At 33.4% G+C, this 16,548-nt stretch overlaps 1 protein-coding gene across 1 annotated transcript in view; it reads left to right on the forward strand.

The window, feature by feature from the left end:
- CSMD1 (CUB and Sushi multiple domains 1) overlaps nt 1-16,548 on the forward strand; it is a 2,669,009-nt gene that overhangs the window by 2,532,311 nt on the left and 120,150 nt on the right. The window contains 1 exon segment of the mRNA XM_074287957.1: nt 6,299-6,472. Coding sequence (XP_074144058.1) covers nt 6,299-6,472 — 174 coding nt within the window.

The raw sequence follows: 16,548 nt of genomic DNA on the forward strand, positions 1-16,548 counted from the left end.
AGAAGAAAATGGCAAACCACTCCAGCATCTTTGCCAAGAAAACTCGAAAATGGGGTCATGAAGAGCTGCATACAGCAGAAACAAAATTTGTGATTTTGCATTCAATTTGTTTTAGAACATATTTCTAACTGATTTCCCCAAGTTTTCAGTTTCTTTAAATTTTCCTTATGATTATATGTGACTGCTTATCATCTCTGTATTAGGACAAAGTGGATTATTTGCTTTCTTTTCCTTCCCTGCCTTTGGAATCACTAGCTTCCAATACTAGCTCAAGTACCACATCCTACCAAATAGTTCCTAATTTTCATAGTTATTAGTATCCCTTAAAGTGCTTGAAATTTATTTTGCAGCTATTTACCTGTATCTCTGTTGTTTGCCTACAATGTAATACAAACTTCTTCAAGGTAGGGACTTATTCAGTCTTTTTCTTGCATTTAGAACAATGCCTAGCACAGAGTAAGTGGTTAATAAATACTTATTTTAACAACAGCAACATCAACAACACAGATGCACACAATGCCTGATTAAAAAGCTGATTGGTATAAAGATTATGCAGAATAGTGTACCTAAATTCAATCCTATCTTTGCCATGAAATACATCTTAAGCAGGACATTCCATCTGGTGTTTTTTGTTTGTTTGTTTGGTTTTTTTGTTTTTTTGTTTGTTTGTTTGTTTGTTTGTTTTGTTTGGTTTGGTTTGGTTTTTTTTGTGTGTATATGCTTTGTTTCAATTAAAAATATTTTAAAATTATGCCTATTTTGTAAGAGATCCATTTTATATCTATCTATCTATCTATCTATCTATCTATCTATCTATGTATTCACACACATACACACACATATAGTGATCTTACTGAAATGACATGAAACATTTTGGGTTTGTAGCATGACATCCTTTACTTTCTCCTTTCTCTTTCTCTCTGTATATATATATATATATATATATATATATATATATATATATATATATATATATATATATATATATTTTTTTTTTTTTTACATATGTACACATATATAACTGTATAAAATAAATTTCCCTCTCACACCAAACTGGAATTTAAAAAAGGAAAAAAGAAAAATTTGTACAATAAATATTCACAGTTAAATAAAATGAAATCCCTCACTGGCTGCATACAAAAAATGTTTCATTCCTCATTCTATATCTATCACTTCTCTCTAATGGATAATATGTTTCATCATTAGTCCTCTGGAATCATGAATACCAAGACATAATCTTGATGCACTTCAATTTCCTCATCTGTAATATACTGGGTTTGGAACAAATGTCCTTAAAGGGCCTTTTTAGGCCTTTATTTATGATAGTATAATATTATACACAGATATGATCTATGACAGTATCTCTGTTTTAGCCTAAAATAATACCAATCTTCCTGTTTTGAATTTCCAACTTTAAAGTCCTAAGAGGGAATGTGAGTTACAGTATGATTAATAAAAATAGAAAAAATAATCTTGAATGTTGTAAAATTCAGGAAAATGAGAAATAAGTATACATAACCTTCTTCCACCATATAAAGTTATAATTCCATGTTATAATCAACTCAGAAATTACTACAGTTAATAAAATTAGATTCTTCCTGGAGACAATAAGGAAAAAAATATTGGTGAAAACCTAGAAAGGCAGTAATGGGCAGCTATCAACAAACAGAAATTATGAATTAATTTTGAATTAATTTTGATTAGGAAGAAAACAAATCAGTTTAATTTCAAAACTTTAGAAGAAGAGAGAAAACAGATTCTTGTTTCTTTGTGAATACAGTTATTATTCTTATATGGAATAAACTCTTTAATATCATTGAATATGATTCTGTTAAATAATTTCCCATTTATCAACATCATCATCATCATCATCATCATCATCATCATCATCATCATCTTCAGCAGCACCATAATCATTATCATTGCTATTTTCATTTTTATCATCATCAGTTATCATCAAATGATTGATGCCTATTTTTTTTTTTTGTGTGTGAATATCATTTTCTTGTTGCACAATAAACATTAGAATCCGAAGGTACATGCAACCTGGGCAGACAGATATTAGTGCTAACAATTTACATTCCCCTCCTAGTGTTTCTTCTCTGGGTGTAGCTACCTCTGTCCATCATTGATCAACTGGAAGTGAGTTGGATCTTCTTTATGTTGAAGATTTCCACTTCCATCAGAATACATCCTCATACAGTATTGTTGTTGAAGTATACAGTGATCTTCTGGTTCTGCTCATTTCACTCAGCATCAGTTGATTTAAGTCTCTCCAGGCCTCTCTGTATTCCTCCTGCTGGTCATTTCTTACCGAGCAATAATATTCCATAACCTTCATATACCACAATTTACCCAACCATTCTCCAACTGATGGACATCCATTCATCTTCCAGTTTCTAGCTACAACAAAAAGAGCTGCCACAAACATTTTGGCACATATATGTTTCTTTCCGCTCTTTAGTATTTCTTTGGGATATAATCCCAGTAGTAGCGCTGCTGGGTCAAAGGGTATGCACAGTTTGATAACTTTTTGGGCATAATTCCAGATTGCTCTCCAGAATGGCTGGATTCTTTCACAACTCCACCAGCAATGTATTAGTGTCCCAATTTCCCCACATCCCCTCCAACATTTGTCATTATTTGTTCCTGACATCTTAGCCAATCTGACAGGTGTGTAGTGGTATCTCAGAGTGGTCTTAATTTGCATTTCTCTGATCAGTAGTGATTTGGAACACTCTTTCATGTGAGTGGATATAGTTTCAATTTCTTCCTCTGAGAATTGTCTGTTCATATCCTTTGACCATTTATTAATTGGAGAATGGTTCGGTTTCTTATAAATTATGGTCAGTTCTCTATATATTTTGGAAATGAGACCTTTGTCAGAACCTTTGTTTTTAAAAATATTTTCCCAATTTGTTACTTCCCTTCTAATCTTGTTTGCATTAGTATTATTTGTACAGAAACTTTTTAGTTTGATGTAATCAAAATCTTCTATTTTGTGATCAATAATGATCTCTAGTTCTACTCTGGTCATAAATTCCTTCCTCCTCCACAAGTCTGAGAGGTAGATTATCCTCTGTTCCTCTAATCTATTTATTATCTCCCTCTTTATGCCTAAATCATGGACCCATTTTGATCTTATCTTGGTATATGGTGTTAAGTGTGGATCCATATCTAATTTCTGCCATACTAATTTCCAGTTTTCCCAACAGTTTTTTCCGAATAATGAATTTTTATCCCTAATGTTGGAATCTTTGGGTTTGTCAAAGATTAGATTGCTATAGATGTACCCTTTTTTGTCCTTTGTATCTAATCTGTTCCACTGATCTACCGGTCTATTTCTTAGCCAATACCAAATGGTTTTGGTGACTGCTGCTATATAATATAGCTTTAGATCAGGTACACTTAGACCACCTTCCTCTGAGTTTTTTTTCATTAGTTCCCTTGCAATTCTTGACCTTTTATTCTTCCATATGAATTTTGTTGTTAGATTGATGCCTATTGAGATGTACTTTGACTTGGTGCTCAAGGATCAAAGTGAAATGGTTAATGTCTGCAGGCAGTTAAGTAATGCAAAATTCCCAGATTTATTTTACTCAGTAGGAAATGTACAAATGGATGCATTTCATATAACATTCATAGAAACATAATTGAGGATTTATATTTTACAGTAGACCTCAATCCTATATAATTGTATATTAAATTTTATGTGCATCTAATTAAAATGTTTATGAGAAAAATGACAAAGAAAGTTTTTTTTTTTTGTCCTTCTTTCACCATTATTTTGTCTCTGGATATTCTCCAAACATGCTAAATTCTTGGTCTTTATCTTTTCCATGTTATTCTAGTTGTATAAAATAATGGAATAACTCAATTTGTATCAAATCATAATCTAACTATACCTCGAACATTTTATTTCTCTTTGCCAAATATCAAGAAAGATGTCACAGACCTGGAAAGTTTCAGAGAAGATCACTTGCATACTTATGTAGGAATAAAATGATAAAGGGACAGATTTTGTGGGGTTAATTATACAAAGTTCAATAATTACTGCTATGATAAGTTTGGCCAATTTCCTAGTCTGCTATGGTATCTATTTGACTAATCAATGGTCTACTGACAAATTCCTATGCCTATTCTCTACAGATTAGTTCACTTACACCATAAAGCAGAAAATTATACTCTATCATCCTCCATATAGCTAGGAAGTATTGTGTCTGAGACCAGATTTGAACTCGGGTCCTCCTGACATCAGGCCTGGTGCCCAATCCACTGTACCATTTAGCTGCCCCTCTAACAAGAATTTAAGAGTAGTCTTTCCAATTAACTGAAGCTTTTAAAATTTCTTTTGATTTTGTTTATAATGAGAATATCAAGATTGATACTATTTAGTTCTGTTAATACTATCTCTATTTGCAGTTCATAAGATAAGAATATTATATTTAGAGTACTACTGGTTTAGTTAAAGCTCATAAATTTTACAATATCTTTGTAATTCTTAATACCCTCTGCTTCCTTTTCTACTACCATACTACCATCATGCAAAATTAGTCCAGATATGGTAAAAAAGTGAAATTGTAAGTAAATGTAAAAACAAGAGAAGATAGCAATATTTTCCACTGAATACAATAAAAATTGCATTCACTTTAGAGATGATAGACAAAAGACTCAGACAGAAATAGAAATTTGATAACAAAGTACTACATAACAAGGGAGTCAAGAAACAAATCTTTGAAAAAGTTAATTGTGATGAGACAAAATAGCAAAATGGGATGCATCTAAAGCAACTGAAAATGGAAACATATATAAACATACATAATGAAATAATACATATTTGATGGTAGCAATATTATATATTTATGTATACGTTAAATTAGAAAAGATTAGCAAATTTCAAATTAGTAATTTCAAAATTAAAAAAAAAAACAACAAATCTATAATAAACAAAAAGTAGGAGAATTTTAGAAGCAAAGGAATATTTGTGTTTGTGTATATGTGCAATTGATTTTATATATATATATATATATATATATATATATTTTTTTTTTTTCCTACTCAACTTAAGAATAACAAATTCCATTGAATTCTGGAATGTATCTGGGCCTGGATGCTGAGAAAGATTTTTGCTATATTTTTTTCCCTCTTTAGAAGAGAAACATTTATATTTGAGTGTACTAAAGCCAGAATATGAGAAACTTAAGAAAAAGTTATATCTGTTCTTTCCTGAAACACAGTCTAATCAGTGTTTGTGTTTGTAAAACAGCAAAGTATAGCAGCCCAGGTTTATCTAGTCTCAAGGTTCTAAAATGAAAAAGAATCTGTCAAAATTTAGAATAAATTAAACACTAATTCATATAGTAGTTAGTAAATTTGTGAATCACAATATAAAAAATAACTTCTCTTAAATTAAACAAAAAATTAATGGTAGAAAGAATTCTAGACTAGGAATCAAGCCACCTAGGTGTGTTTCCCTTCTTTCCCACTAACTAATGGACAATTAATGAGGACTTCAGTTCATCTACAAAGGAGGGATAATACATGCTCTATCTACTTCTCAAACAAAACATTGTGGATTATGGATTCAAATTATATAATTGTTATGAGAATTATTTTGTTACTTGTAATATGTGATACAAAAAAAGGAAAGCTATAAATGTATATATGTACATAGATTCAAAAAACTGTAGGTAATCATATGGGTTATTAATCATCCAGTAAGCATTAGTCAAATATCTACTCAAGAATGTGAAAACACATTTTACTAGGAACTGAGAATTAAAAAAAAAAGTTCTTGCCTTTTACACATTTACATTTTTTCTTGAAGGAAATAACATATACATAGATAAATACAGAATATGTAAGGTATCTATACAGTGTGTCCCAAAAGTCTTACTGTAGTTTTTAGACACCTTAATAGCTTGAAAATACATGAGGGCTTTGAGGATAAATAAATATTTGTTTACAAATGTGTGTATTTTTGTGAGTTCATACCAAGACATTAGCAGGTAGAAAATGATAATAGTTATTGAGTGAATACAGAAATATAAGGGAATATATTGCTTACTGTTTGATGTAGGCATCTCCTATAAAGGCTCTCCTATAAAGTATAATTACTCACCTTTTATTCTGAATGTTAAAACTGGATGTACCATTGACCTAACTAAATATGACATTCATTTGGATTTGGAATTTGGATTGGAATAACAAATTAGTTATGGAATTTGATTAATTTAAATATAGGAATATTGTGCAGATGATCATATAGCCATATAAGGTATTTTTTTTCTTCCTTTAGTTATCTCATGTGGAAGTTTGTCTTATCCACCAAATGGTAATAAGATTGGAACATTAACCATATATGGAGCAACAGCCATATTTACTTGCAATACAGGATACACTCTTGTTGGTTCACATGTCAGAGAATGCTTAGCAAATGGACTTTGGAGTGGTACAGAAACTCGATGTCTAGGTAAGTAAATTCAAGGATTTCTGTTTTCATGTTCTTTATATTAAATTTAGAAGAAGATCATAACCAAATTGGGAATATTAATCATTAACCCCCCCATTTGAAAAATCACCTCTCACAATAATCTAGATGCTTTCTACATTTCTTGTGCCCCAATTCACAAAATGATTTCACCTTTGAGTTTCTAAATAAATTGTTATTTGAGCAGTAAGTGAAGATCAAATGAAGGTCAAATCATGGTCTAAGTGATTTATAGGACAATTTCCCCGCCAGAAAATTGAAACAATATGCTAGAAATTTCATTATGATAGTAATACATATCTTTACTTATTTTCTTTTCATGTTTTGCCTACCATTCTTCCATTTTTTTCTCTATTTCTAATATATCGGGAAAAATGGACAATCAATTCATCAAATTAAAAAAAAAAGAAAAAATATAGATATATAGAGTTGAATGGGAAATTAAATGTTTCCCCCCCCATATCCTTAATTTTACAGATATGAAAACTGTTCTAGAGTGGGCAAATAATTTGATCAAACTTACCCTTCTATAATGTATAAATATAATACTAATAGATACTGATATAGAAGACACAGAGATCTTCTAATTTTGGATTTAGGTATTAGTTTGACTAAAGGAGTTTCCAGTCTGAGATTCTATAACAGAGATCCCTTAGGTTTCTATACCACTTATGTGAGTACTATATTAATAGAAATCATATATTGCTTTCTCAATTAATATTAAGAAGTTAAGAAGTGTCAGAACCAATATTTGATCTCTGATCCTCTCACTACAAATTCAGAAAGTATTGTTGGTTATTTCCCATTATGCAAAAGAGTACACAGGTTGAAATTACTGTTCTACAGTTAAAAATCTGAATTCCCTATAATAGAATCCTAGACCTTGTTTTCAAATTATTTGTACTATTTCAGAATTTGGTAATAATATTAGCTCATATCCATTTTCTCTCTGTCTCTCTCTCTCTCTCTCTCTCTCTCTCTCTCTCTGTCTCTCTCTCTGTCTCTCTCTCTCTCTCTCTGTCTCTCTCTCTCTCTCTTTCTGTCTCTCTCTCTCTCTCTCTCTCTCTCTCTCTCTCTCTCTCTCTGTCTCTCTGTCTCTCTCTCTGTCTCTCTCTGTCTCTCTGTCTCTCTCTCTCTCTCTCTCTCTCTCTCTCTCTCTCTCTCTCTCTCTCTCTCTCTCTCTTTTCCTCCTGAGGCTGGGGTTAAGTGATTTGCCCAGGGTCACACAACTAGGAAGTGTTAAGTGTCTGAGACCAGATTTGAACTCTGGTTCTCCTGACTTCAGGGCTGGTATCCTATCCATTGTGCCACCTAGCTGCCCCCTCCATTTTCTCTTTAATTTATAGTCTTCAAATGTCATTGATATATGTGGGACATCTTGCCTGAAAAATAATTTTAATTAGACTTTTAATTTTTATAGTATTTAAGTTAAAATTGCATTTGTAATACTATAGTGACCCACAGGATGATGAATCCGTTTTTCAGTATCATATTACTAAGACATTGCCATGTCAGAAATAGTAAGTGGAATGTTTTGAGTTTGTTTTGAGTAATGTTATTCCAAGACTATATTTTTCTATTTTTCTTATGAAAATGTAGGACTTTTTAATCAAAATGTCAAAGGTCTCTTCTTAGCAATCTAAAAACAAAACAAAACAAAACAAAAACTTTAATGATCACAAAATATAAGGAAAAAAGAAATAAACATGAGACCTTCATGTGGCAAAAGAATATATGCTTCTATATGATCTTTACAGTATTATGTTCAATGTAAAATATAGTTATGATAGCTAAAGTACTCCTAGCAACCTCATATAACTCCTTGTTATGAATGTCTTTAAAAATCTTATCATGGTATGTTTCATTTATCACTGCCAGTGTCCTAGTTTCCTATTATACTGGGATTCTATTGGTTTTCAAATTATCTACAGAGTCAGCATGGAAAGGTGGCTATAGTGCTTGACTTGGAGTTAAAACTCCTAGATTTAAGGTCTAATTCGATTCTTTATTAGTTGTAGAAGAATGGGCAAATTATTTATTCTCCATGAACCTTTTTTTTTCCCCTATAAAATCAGATTGTCAAATCTTGCCTATAGTACCTGTTTGATAAAACTATGGTAGGGAAAACTTTTTGTAATCTTAAAAGCACTATAATAATGTGAGTGATTTACTATCATAAATTAACCTTCCCCTACCACAGAGCAGAGTGTTCTGCAACAGATTTCTAAATGATTATTGAGTGAGTGAATTTCTTTGAAATGCATTGTTGATATTTTAAAAAATATGTATACAAGAGAACTACAGTGATTTTCCCCCATATCCACACATGAATCTTTCCACATTAATAAATAGGCCAGATGTCATTTATTTATTCATTTAAAACTTATTATTTGGGTTCCTGCTGTACATAAAGCATGGTAATAGGGGCATCCTTATGTCTGCATAAGACAGTTTATCAATTTTCAACATTTTTATTGACTGACTTATGCCTGGAATTCTTTCCTTTCTCATCTCCATCTTGTGGTTTCCCTGGTTTCCTTCAAATCTCACTTAATGTCATCTGCTAAAAGAAATATTTATTGATGACCTTAGTTCTAAAGCTGTCCCTTTGTTATTTCCAGGTTTGTTTGTTTGCTTCTTTTATTTTGGTGTTCAATCATTTCAGTCATGTCCAACTCTTTGTGCCCTCATTTGAGGTTTTCTTGATAGATGCTGGAGAGGTTTGCCATTTCCTTTCCTTTTTTCTTCTATTTTAATTAAGCAATTAAATTTTAATACATATTGCTTTTTTTAAAAATTTTATTATATATTTTTTATAATATTATCCCTTGTATTCATTTTTCCAAATTATCCCCACCCTCCCTCTACTCCCTCCCCCCGATGACAGGCAATCCTATACATTTTACATGTGTTACAATATAACCTAGATACAATACATGTGTGTAAATACCATTTTCTTGTTGCACAATAAGCATTAGATTCTGAAGGTACATGTAACCTGGGCAGACAGATATTAGTGCTAACAATTTACATTCACTTCCCAGTGTTTCTCCTCTGGGTGTAGCTACCTCTGTCCATCATTGATCAACTGGAAGTTAGTTGGCTCTTCTTTATGTTGAAGATTTCCACTTCCATCAGAATACATCCTCATATAGTATTGTTGTTCAAGTGTATAGTGATCTTCTGGTTCTGCTCATTTCACTCAGCATCAGTTGATGTAAGTCTCTCCAAGCCTCTCTGTATTCCTCCTGCTGGTCATTTCTTACAGAGCAATAATATTCCATAACCTTCATATACCATAATTTACCCAACCATTCTCCAACTGATGGACATCCATTCATCTTCCAGTTTCTAGCTACAACAAAAAGAGCTGCCACAAACATTTTGGCACATATAGGTCTCTTTCCGCTCTTTAGTATTTCTTTGGGATATAAGCCCAGTAGTAGTACTGCTGGGTCAAAGGGTATGCACAGTTTGATAACTTTTTGGACATAGTTCCAAATTGCTCTCCAGAATGGCTGGATTCTTTCACAACTCCACCAGCAATGTATTAGTGTCCCAGTTTTCCCACATCCCCTCCAACATTCATCATTATTTGTTCCTGTCATCTTAGCCAATCTGACAGGTGTGTAGTGGTATCTCAGAGTTGTCTTAATTTGCATTTCTCTGATCAGTAGTGATTTGGAACACTCTTTCATATGAGTGGATATAGTTTCAATTTCTTCATCTGAGAATTGTCTGTTCATATCCTTTGACCATTTATCAATTGGAGAATGGTTTGGTTTCTTATAAATTAGGGTCAGTTCTCTATATATTTTGGAAATGAGACCTTTGTCAGAACCTTTAACTGTAAAAATATTTTCCCAATTTGTTACTTCCCTTCTAATCTTGTTTGCATTAGTATTGTTTGTACAGAAACTTTTTAGTTTGATGTAATCAAAATCTTCTATTTTGTGATCAATAATGATCTCTAGTTCTCCTCTGGTTATAAATTCCATCCTCCTCCACAAGTCTGAGAGGTAGACTATTTTCTGTTTCTCTAATCTATTTATTATCTCATTCTTTATGCCTAACTCATGGACCCATTTTTATCTTATCTTGGTTTAGGATGTTAAGTGTGGATCCATATCTAATTTCTGCCATACTAATTTCCAGTTTTCCCAACAGTTTTTTCCAAATAATGAATTTTTATCCCTAATGTTGGTATCTTTAGGTTTGTCAAAGATTAGATTGCTATAGATGTACCCTTTTTTGTCCTTTGTATCTAATCTGTTCCACTGATCTACCGGTCTATTTCTTAGCCAATACCAAATGATTTTGGTGACTGCTGCTATATAATATAGCTTTAGATCAGGTACACTTAGACCACCTTCCTCTGAGTTTTTTTTTCATTAGTTCCCTTGCAATTCTCGACCTTTTATTCTTCCATATGAATTTTGTTGTAATAGTTTCTTGGGAGTGTGATTGGTATAGCAATAAATAAATAGATTAGTTTGGGGAATATTGTCATCTTTATTATATTCGCTCGGCCTATCCAAGAGCACTGAATGTCTTTCCAATTATTCAAATCTGACTTTATTTTTGTGGCAAGTGTTTTGTAATTTTTCTCATATAATTCCTGACTTTTCTTTGGTAGATGGATTCCCAAATACTTTATACTCTCAATATTTGTTTGGAATGGAATTTCTCTTTGTATCTCTTGCTGTTGCATTTTGTTAGTGATATATAAAAATGCTGAGGATTTATGTGGATTTATTTTGTATCCTGCCGCTTTGCTGAAATTTTGAATTATTTCTAATAGCTTTTTAGCAGAGTCTTTGGGGTTCTCTAAGTATACCATCATGTCATCTGCAAAGAGTGATAGTTTGATTTCCTCATTTCCTACTCTAATTCCTTGAATCTCTTTCTCAGCTCTTATTGCCGAGGATAGAGTTTCTAGTACTATATTGAATAGTAATGGTGATAGTGGGCAACCTTGTTTCACTCCTGATCTTACTGGGAAAGGTTGCAGTTTATTTCTATTGCATATTATGCTTACTGACGGTCTTAAATATATGCTCCTGATTATTCTAAGGAATAATACATTTATTCCTATACTCTCAAGAGTTTTTAGTAGGGATGGATGTTGGATTTTGTCAAATGCTTTTTCTGCATCTATTGAGACGATCATATGATATGGTTCTTATTAATTTGATTATTAATATGGTCAATTATATTAATAGTTTTCCTAATATTAAACCAGCCCTGCATTCCTGGAATAAATCCTACTTGATCATAGTGTATTGTCCTGGAGATGATTTTCTGAAGTCTTTTTGCTTATATCTTATTTAAGATTTTAGCATCAATAATCATTAAGGAAATTGGTCTATAATTTTCTTTCTCAGTTTTCAATCGACCTGGTTTAGGTATGAGTACCATATCTGTGTCATAAAAGGAGTTTGGTAGGACTCCTTCATCCCCTATTTTTTCAAATAATTTATATAACATTGGGGCTAATTGTTCTTTAAATGTTTGGTAGAATTCACATGTGAATCCATCTGGTCCTGGGGATTTTTTCCTGGGGAGTTGATTAATAGCTTGTTCTATTTCTTTTTCTGAAATGGGACTATTTAAGCAATTTATCTCCTCCTCTGTTAATCTAGGGAGCATATATTTTTGGAGGAAGTCATCCATTTCACTTAAGTTATCAAATTTATTGGCATAAAGTTGGGAGTAACTCCTTATTATTTCTCTAATTTCCTCTTCATTGGTGGAAAGATCCCCCTTTTCATTTGTAAGACTAACAATTTGATTTTCCTCTTTCTTTTTTCTGATCAAATTTACCAAAGGTTTATCTATTTTATTGGCTTTTTCATAAAACCAACTCTTGGTTTTATTTATTAATTCAATAGTTTTTTTTTTTTTTTTTTTTTTTTTACTTTCAATATTATTGATTTCTCCTTTTAATTTTTGTATTTCAAGTTTAATTTTTGGTTGGGGGTTTTTAATTTGATCTTTTTATAGCTTTTTAAGTTGCACGTCCAATTTGTTAATTTTCTCTCTCTCAATTTTCTTCAAATAAGCCTTTAAAGATATAAAATTTCCCCTTATTACTGCTTTAGCTGCATCCCACAGATTTTGGTATGATGTCTCATCATTGTCATTATCTTGGGTGAAATTATTAATTGTTTCTATAATTTGCTGTTTCCCCCAGTCATTCTTTAAGATGATGTTATTCAGTTTCCAATTACTTTTTGGTCTATTTACCCCTAACTTTTTACTGAATGTAGCTTTTATTGCATTGTGATCTGAGAAGAAGGCATTTATTATTTCTGCCTTCCTACATTTAATTTTGAGATCTTTATGTCCTAATACATGGTCAATTTTTGTATAGGATCCATGAACTGCTGAGAAGAAAGTATATTCCTTTCTTTTGCCATTCAGTTTTCTCCAAAGGTCTATCATACCTAGTTTTTCTAATGTTCTATTTACTTTTTTAATTTCTTTCTTATTTGTTTTGTGGTTTGATTTGTCTAAATCTGAGAGTGCAAGGTTGAGATCTCCCACTATTATAGTTTTACTGTCTATTTCTTCTTGCAATTCTCTTAACTTTTCCTTTAGAAAGTTAGATGCTATACCACTTGGTGCATATATGTTTAGTATTGATATGGCTTCATTATTTATGCTACCTTTCAGCAGGATATAGTTTCCTTCCTTATCTCTTTTAATTAGATCAACTTCTGCTTTTGCTTGATCTGAGATAAGGATAGCTACCCCTGCTTTTTTGGCTTTACCTGAAGCATAATAGGCTCTGTTCCAACCTTTTACCTTTACTCTATATGTATCTCCCTGCTTTAAGTGTGTTTCCTGCAGATAACATATTGTAGGGTTCTGATTTTTGATCCACTCTGCTATCCGTCTCCGTTTGATGGGAGTGTTCATCCCATTCAAATTTACAATTAAAATTACTAATTCTGTATTTCCTGCCATCATATTATCCCCAGATTATGCTTTTTCTTGACCCCCCTGATCCCCTTCCCCGATAATTTACAGAAACCCCTTGTGATGCGCAGCCCTCCCTTTTTTTAGTATCCCTACCCCCTCCCTCCAAGTCCCTTCACTTATTCTCCCTTTCCTTTTCCCTTTTCCTCTCCCCCCTTTTAATGAGGTGAGAGAAAATTCTCTGAAAAACAAATATGTCAATTATTTACTCTTTGAGCCTCTTCTGATGAGAGTAAGATTCACACAATGATTCTCCCCCTTACTGAATTCCCTCAGACATGGTGTATTTTCTGTGCCTCTTCCTGGGATGTAGTTTCCCTCTTTTTATCATTCCTTCCCCTTTTTCTGAAATGACCTCCTTCCCTTTACTACACCCCCCTTTTTTTCTTTTATATCTGTAAAATCAAATTATCCATGAGTACTTTTTATATACCCACAACAGAGTTACAGTTCTCAAGGGTTCTGTGTACCTTTTTCTGTTTCTCTTCAGTCTTGTGGATGTAGATCAAATTTTTTGTTTAAGTCTGTTTTTTTTCTTAGAAACATATAGAATTCCTCTATTTCATTGAATGACCATCTTCTTCCATCGAAAACGATGCTAAACTTAGCTGGGTAGTTCATTCTTGGTTGCAGTCCTTGATCTTTTGCCTTTCGGAATATCAAGTTCCAGGCTCTTCTATCTTTTAATGTGGAGGCAGCCAGATCTTGAGTGACCCTTATTGTGGCACCTTGGTATTTAAATTGTTTTTTTTCTAGCTGCTTGCAAGATTTTCTCCTTTGTGTGGTAATTCTGCAGCTTAGCCACAATATTCCGTGGTGTTCTTTTTTTAGGATCTATTTCAGAAGGAGTTCGATGAATTCTTTCCACCTCTGCTTTCCCTTCTGTTTCTATTATTTCTGGACAGTTCTCTTTGATAATATCCTGTAAAATAGAATCTAGGCTGTTTTTTTGGTCATGGTTTTCGGGAAGTCCAATGATCCGCAGATTATCTCTCCTAGATCTATTTTCCAGGTCTATAGATTTTCCCAGTAAGTATTTGACGTTGTTATCCACCTTCTCATTTTTTTTTTTTTTGTTTTGTTTTGTTTGACCGATTCTTGGGTTCTCTGTGAATCATTCATTTCTATTTGTTCCATCCTGAATTTTAAGGAGTTATTTTCTTCTTTCACAGTTTTTAGTTCTTTTTCTAAATGCCCAATTTCGTTTTTAAATGACTTATTTTGCTCTATTGAATTTTTTTCCATTTCCCTAATTTTTTTTGAGAATTATTTTCTTTTTCCAATTCAGAAATTCTATTTTCTTGAGACTTTTTTATCTTTTCCAATTCAGAAATCCTACTTTCCTGTGATTTTTTACCCTTTTCTAATTCACAAATTTTGTTTCCCTGCATCTCCTGTGAATTCTTTATTTTTTCCAACTCCAATTTCAGGACGTTGTTATTCTCTATCATAGCTTCTCTTTCCTTTCCCCATTTTTCTTCACTCTCTCTTAACTTTTTAATAGTCTCTTCGAGGAGAGAGTTATGTGATGGGGGGCAGGAATCATTCCCCTTTAGGTTTTTATCTGCTTACTCTCTGCTGTTAACTTCCTCAGGGTTGGATGCCCACTCTTTCGGTGTGTAGTATGAGTCAATGGTTCTTTTTGGCTTCTTACTCATACTTAAAAATTCTTTTGGGGTCTGTCCCTGGGGTAGGAAATTATTTATTTATTTCTTTACCAGCTTCCTCCCAGACCAGATGGATGCAGCGGCTCCTGTGCCTGAGCTAAGAGAGAGCTCTGGGAGAGAGTTCCCCACCCCCTCCCTGGAAGTGCCTCAGAGCTGACTAGCACTGCTGTGCTTTGAGGGCGCTGTGTTCTAGTGGCTTCCCTGAGGTTTGAGACTGAACAGTAAAGGCGACACAAAGCCCAGCCTATGCGTCCCGGTGGGGTGTGGATGTTAGTAGCAGGTGACGTGAAAAGCCCCTGAGCTCAAATTGGAAGTGTCTGCCAGAAACCGTGGTCCCTAGTTCAATGGTTCTGCTTCTCTGGGGCTTCTGGGGCTGATTTCCACAGCCTTCAGCTGAGCCAGGCAATGTGTGTTGCCTTGGGCTGTATCCAGCCACTTCTCCATCTCTTAACTAGTCTCAGGTGGGAGCTAGGGGCCACAGCCCCAGTGCCTAGATCTGCTGAGTCACCCCCAGGATCCGGGAAGATCCAATCTATCTTTGAATTTTTAAAGTGGTTTAGATTTCTCTTCTGAACTGCTGTATTATAAGCAGAGAAGAGCTAACAGCCTGTGCCAGATGCCTTTATCTCAGTGGCTTCTCTGATCCCAGAGCCCTTCCCAGAGTGATCAGTGCAGTATGCTAGCACCCAGCCGTCTGTGCTGGCCTCTCTTCTTCCTCCCCTGGGAACTGACATTTTCTGTTGAAACTCCAGATTCTCTTCAGCTAGCTGGTAAGTCGTGCTTCCAGTCCTTGTGGTATCTATCAGTCCAGCGCTATTTTTGAGGCTCATTAATCTAATTGGTTGTGAGGGAGTAAGGACGTTCACAGAGTCGTGTATATCTTCTCCGCCATCTTGGCTTTGCCCCCCCACCCCACCCCACCCCCCACCCCCCGGCACCAATACATATTGCTTTATGAATCATGTTGGGAAAAAACAATCAGAAAATAATACAAACTATGTTCACTTCTCTTTCCTGTTTTTTTTTTTCTTTCCCATGTTTTTTCCCTATTGTTCTGTATGCAAAGTTTTATGGCCCTTTGGGCATAGTTTCACATTGCTCTCCAAAATGGTTGAATTATTTTACAAATACACTAACAATGCATTAGGTTCAAGTTAGCCAATCTGAGGTATGAGATGATATTATCTCAAAGTTGTTTTAATTTGCATTTCTCTAGAGCATTTTTTCTTTATGATTATAGATGTGTTTAATTTCATCTGAACATTGTTCATATCCTTTGACCATTTATCTTTGGGGAATGACTTGTATTCTTATAAATTTGACACAGTTTTTTATATATTTTAGAAGTGAGACTTTTATCAGAAACACTGGCTATAAAGGTTTTTCCCCAGCTTTGTACTGATCTTTTTA

Source organism: Sminthopsis crassicaudata, chromosome 2 (assembly GCF_048593235.1).
Source record: "Sminthopsis crassicaudata isolate SCR6 chromosome 2, ASM4859323v1, whole genome shotgun sequence".
Taxonomy (NCBI): Eukaryota; Metazoa; Chordata; class Mammalia; order Dasyuromorphia; family Dasyuridae; genus Sminthopsis; species Sminthopsis crassicaudata.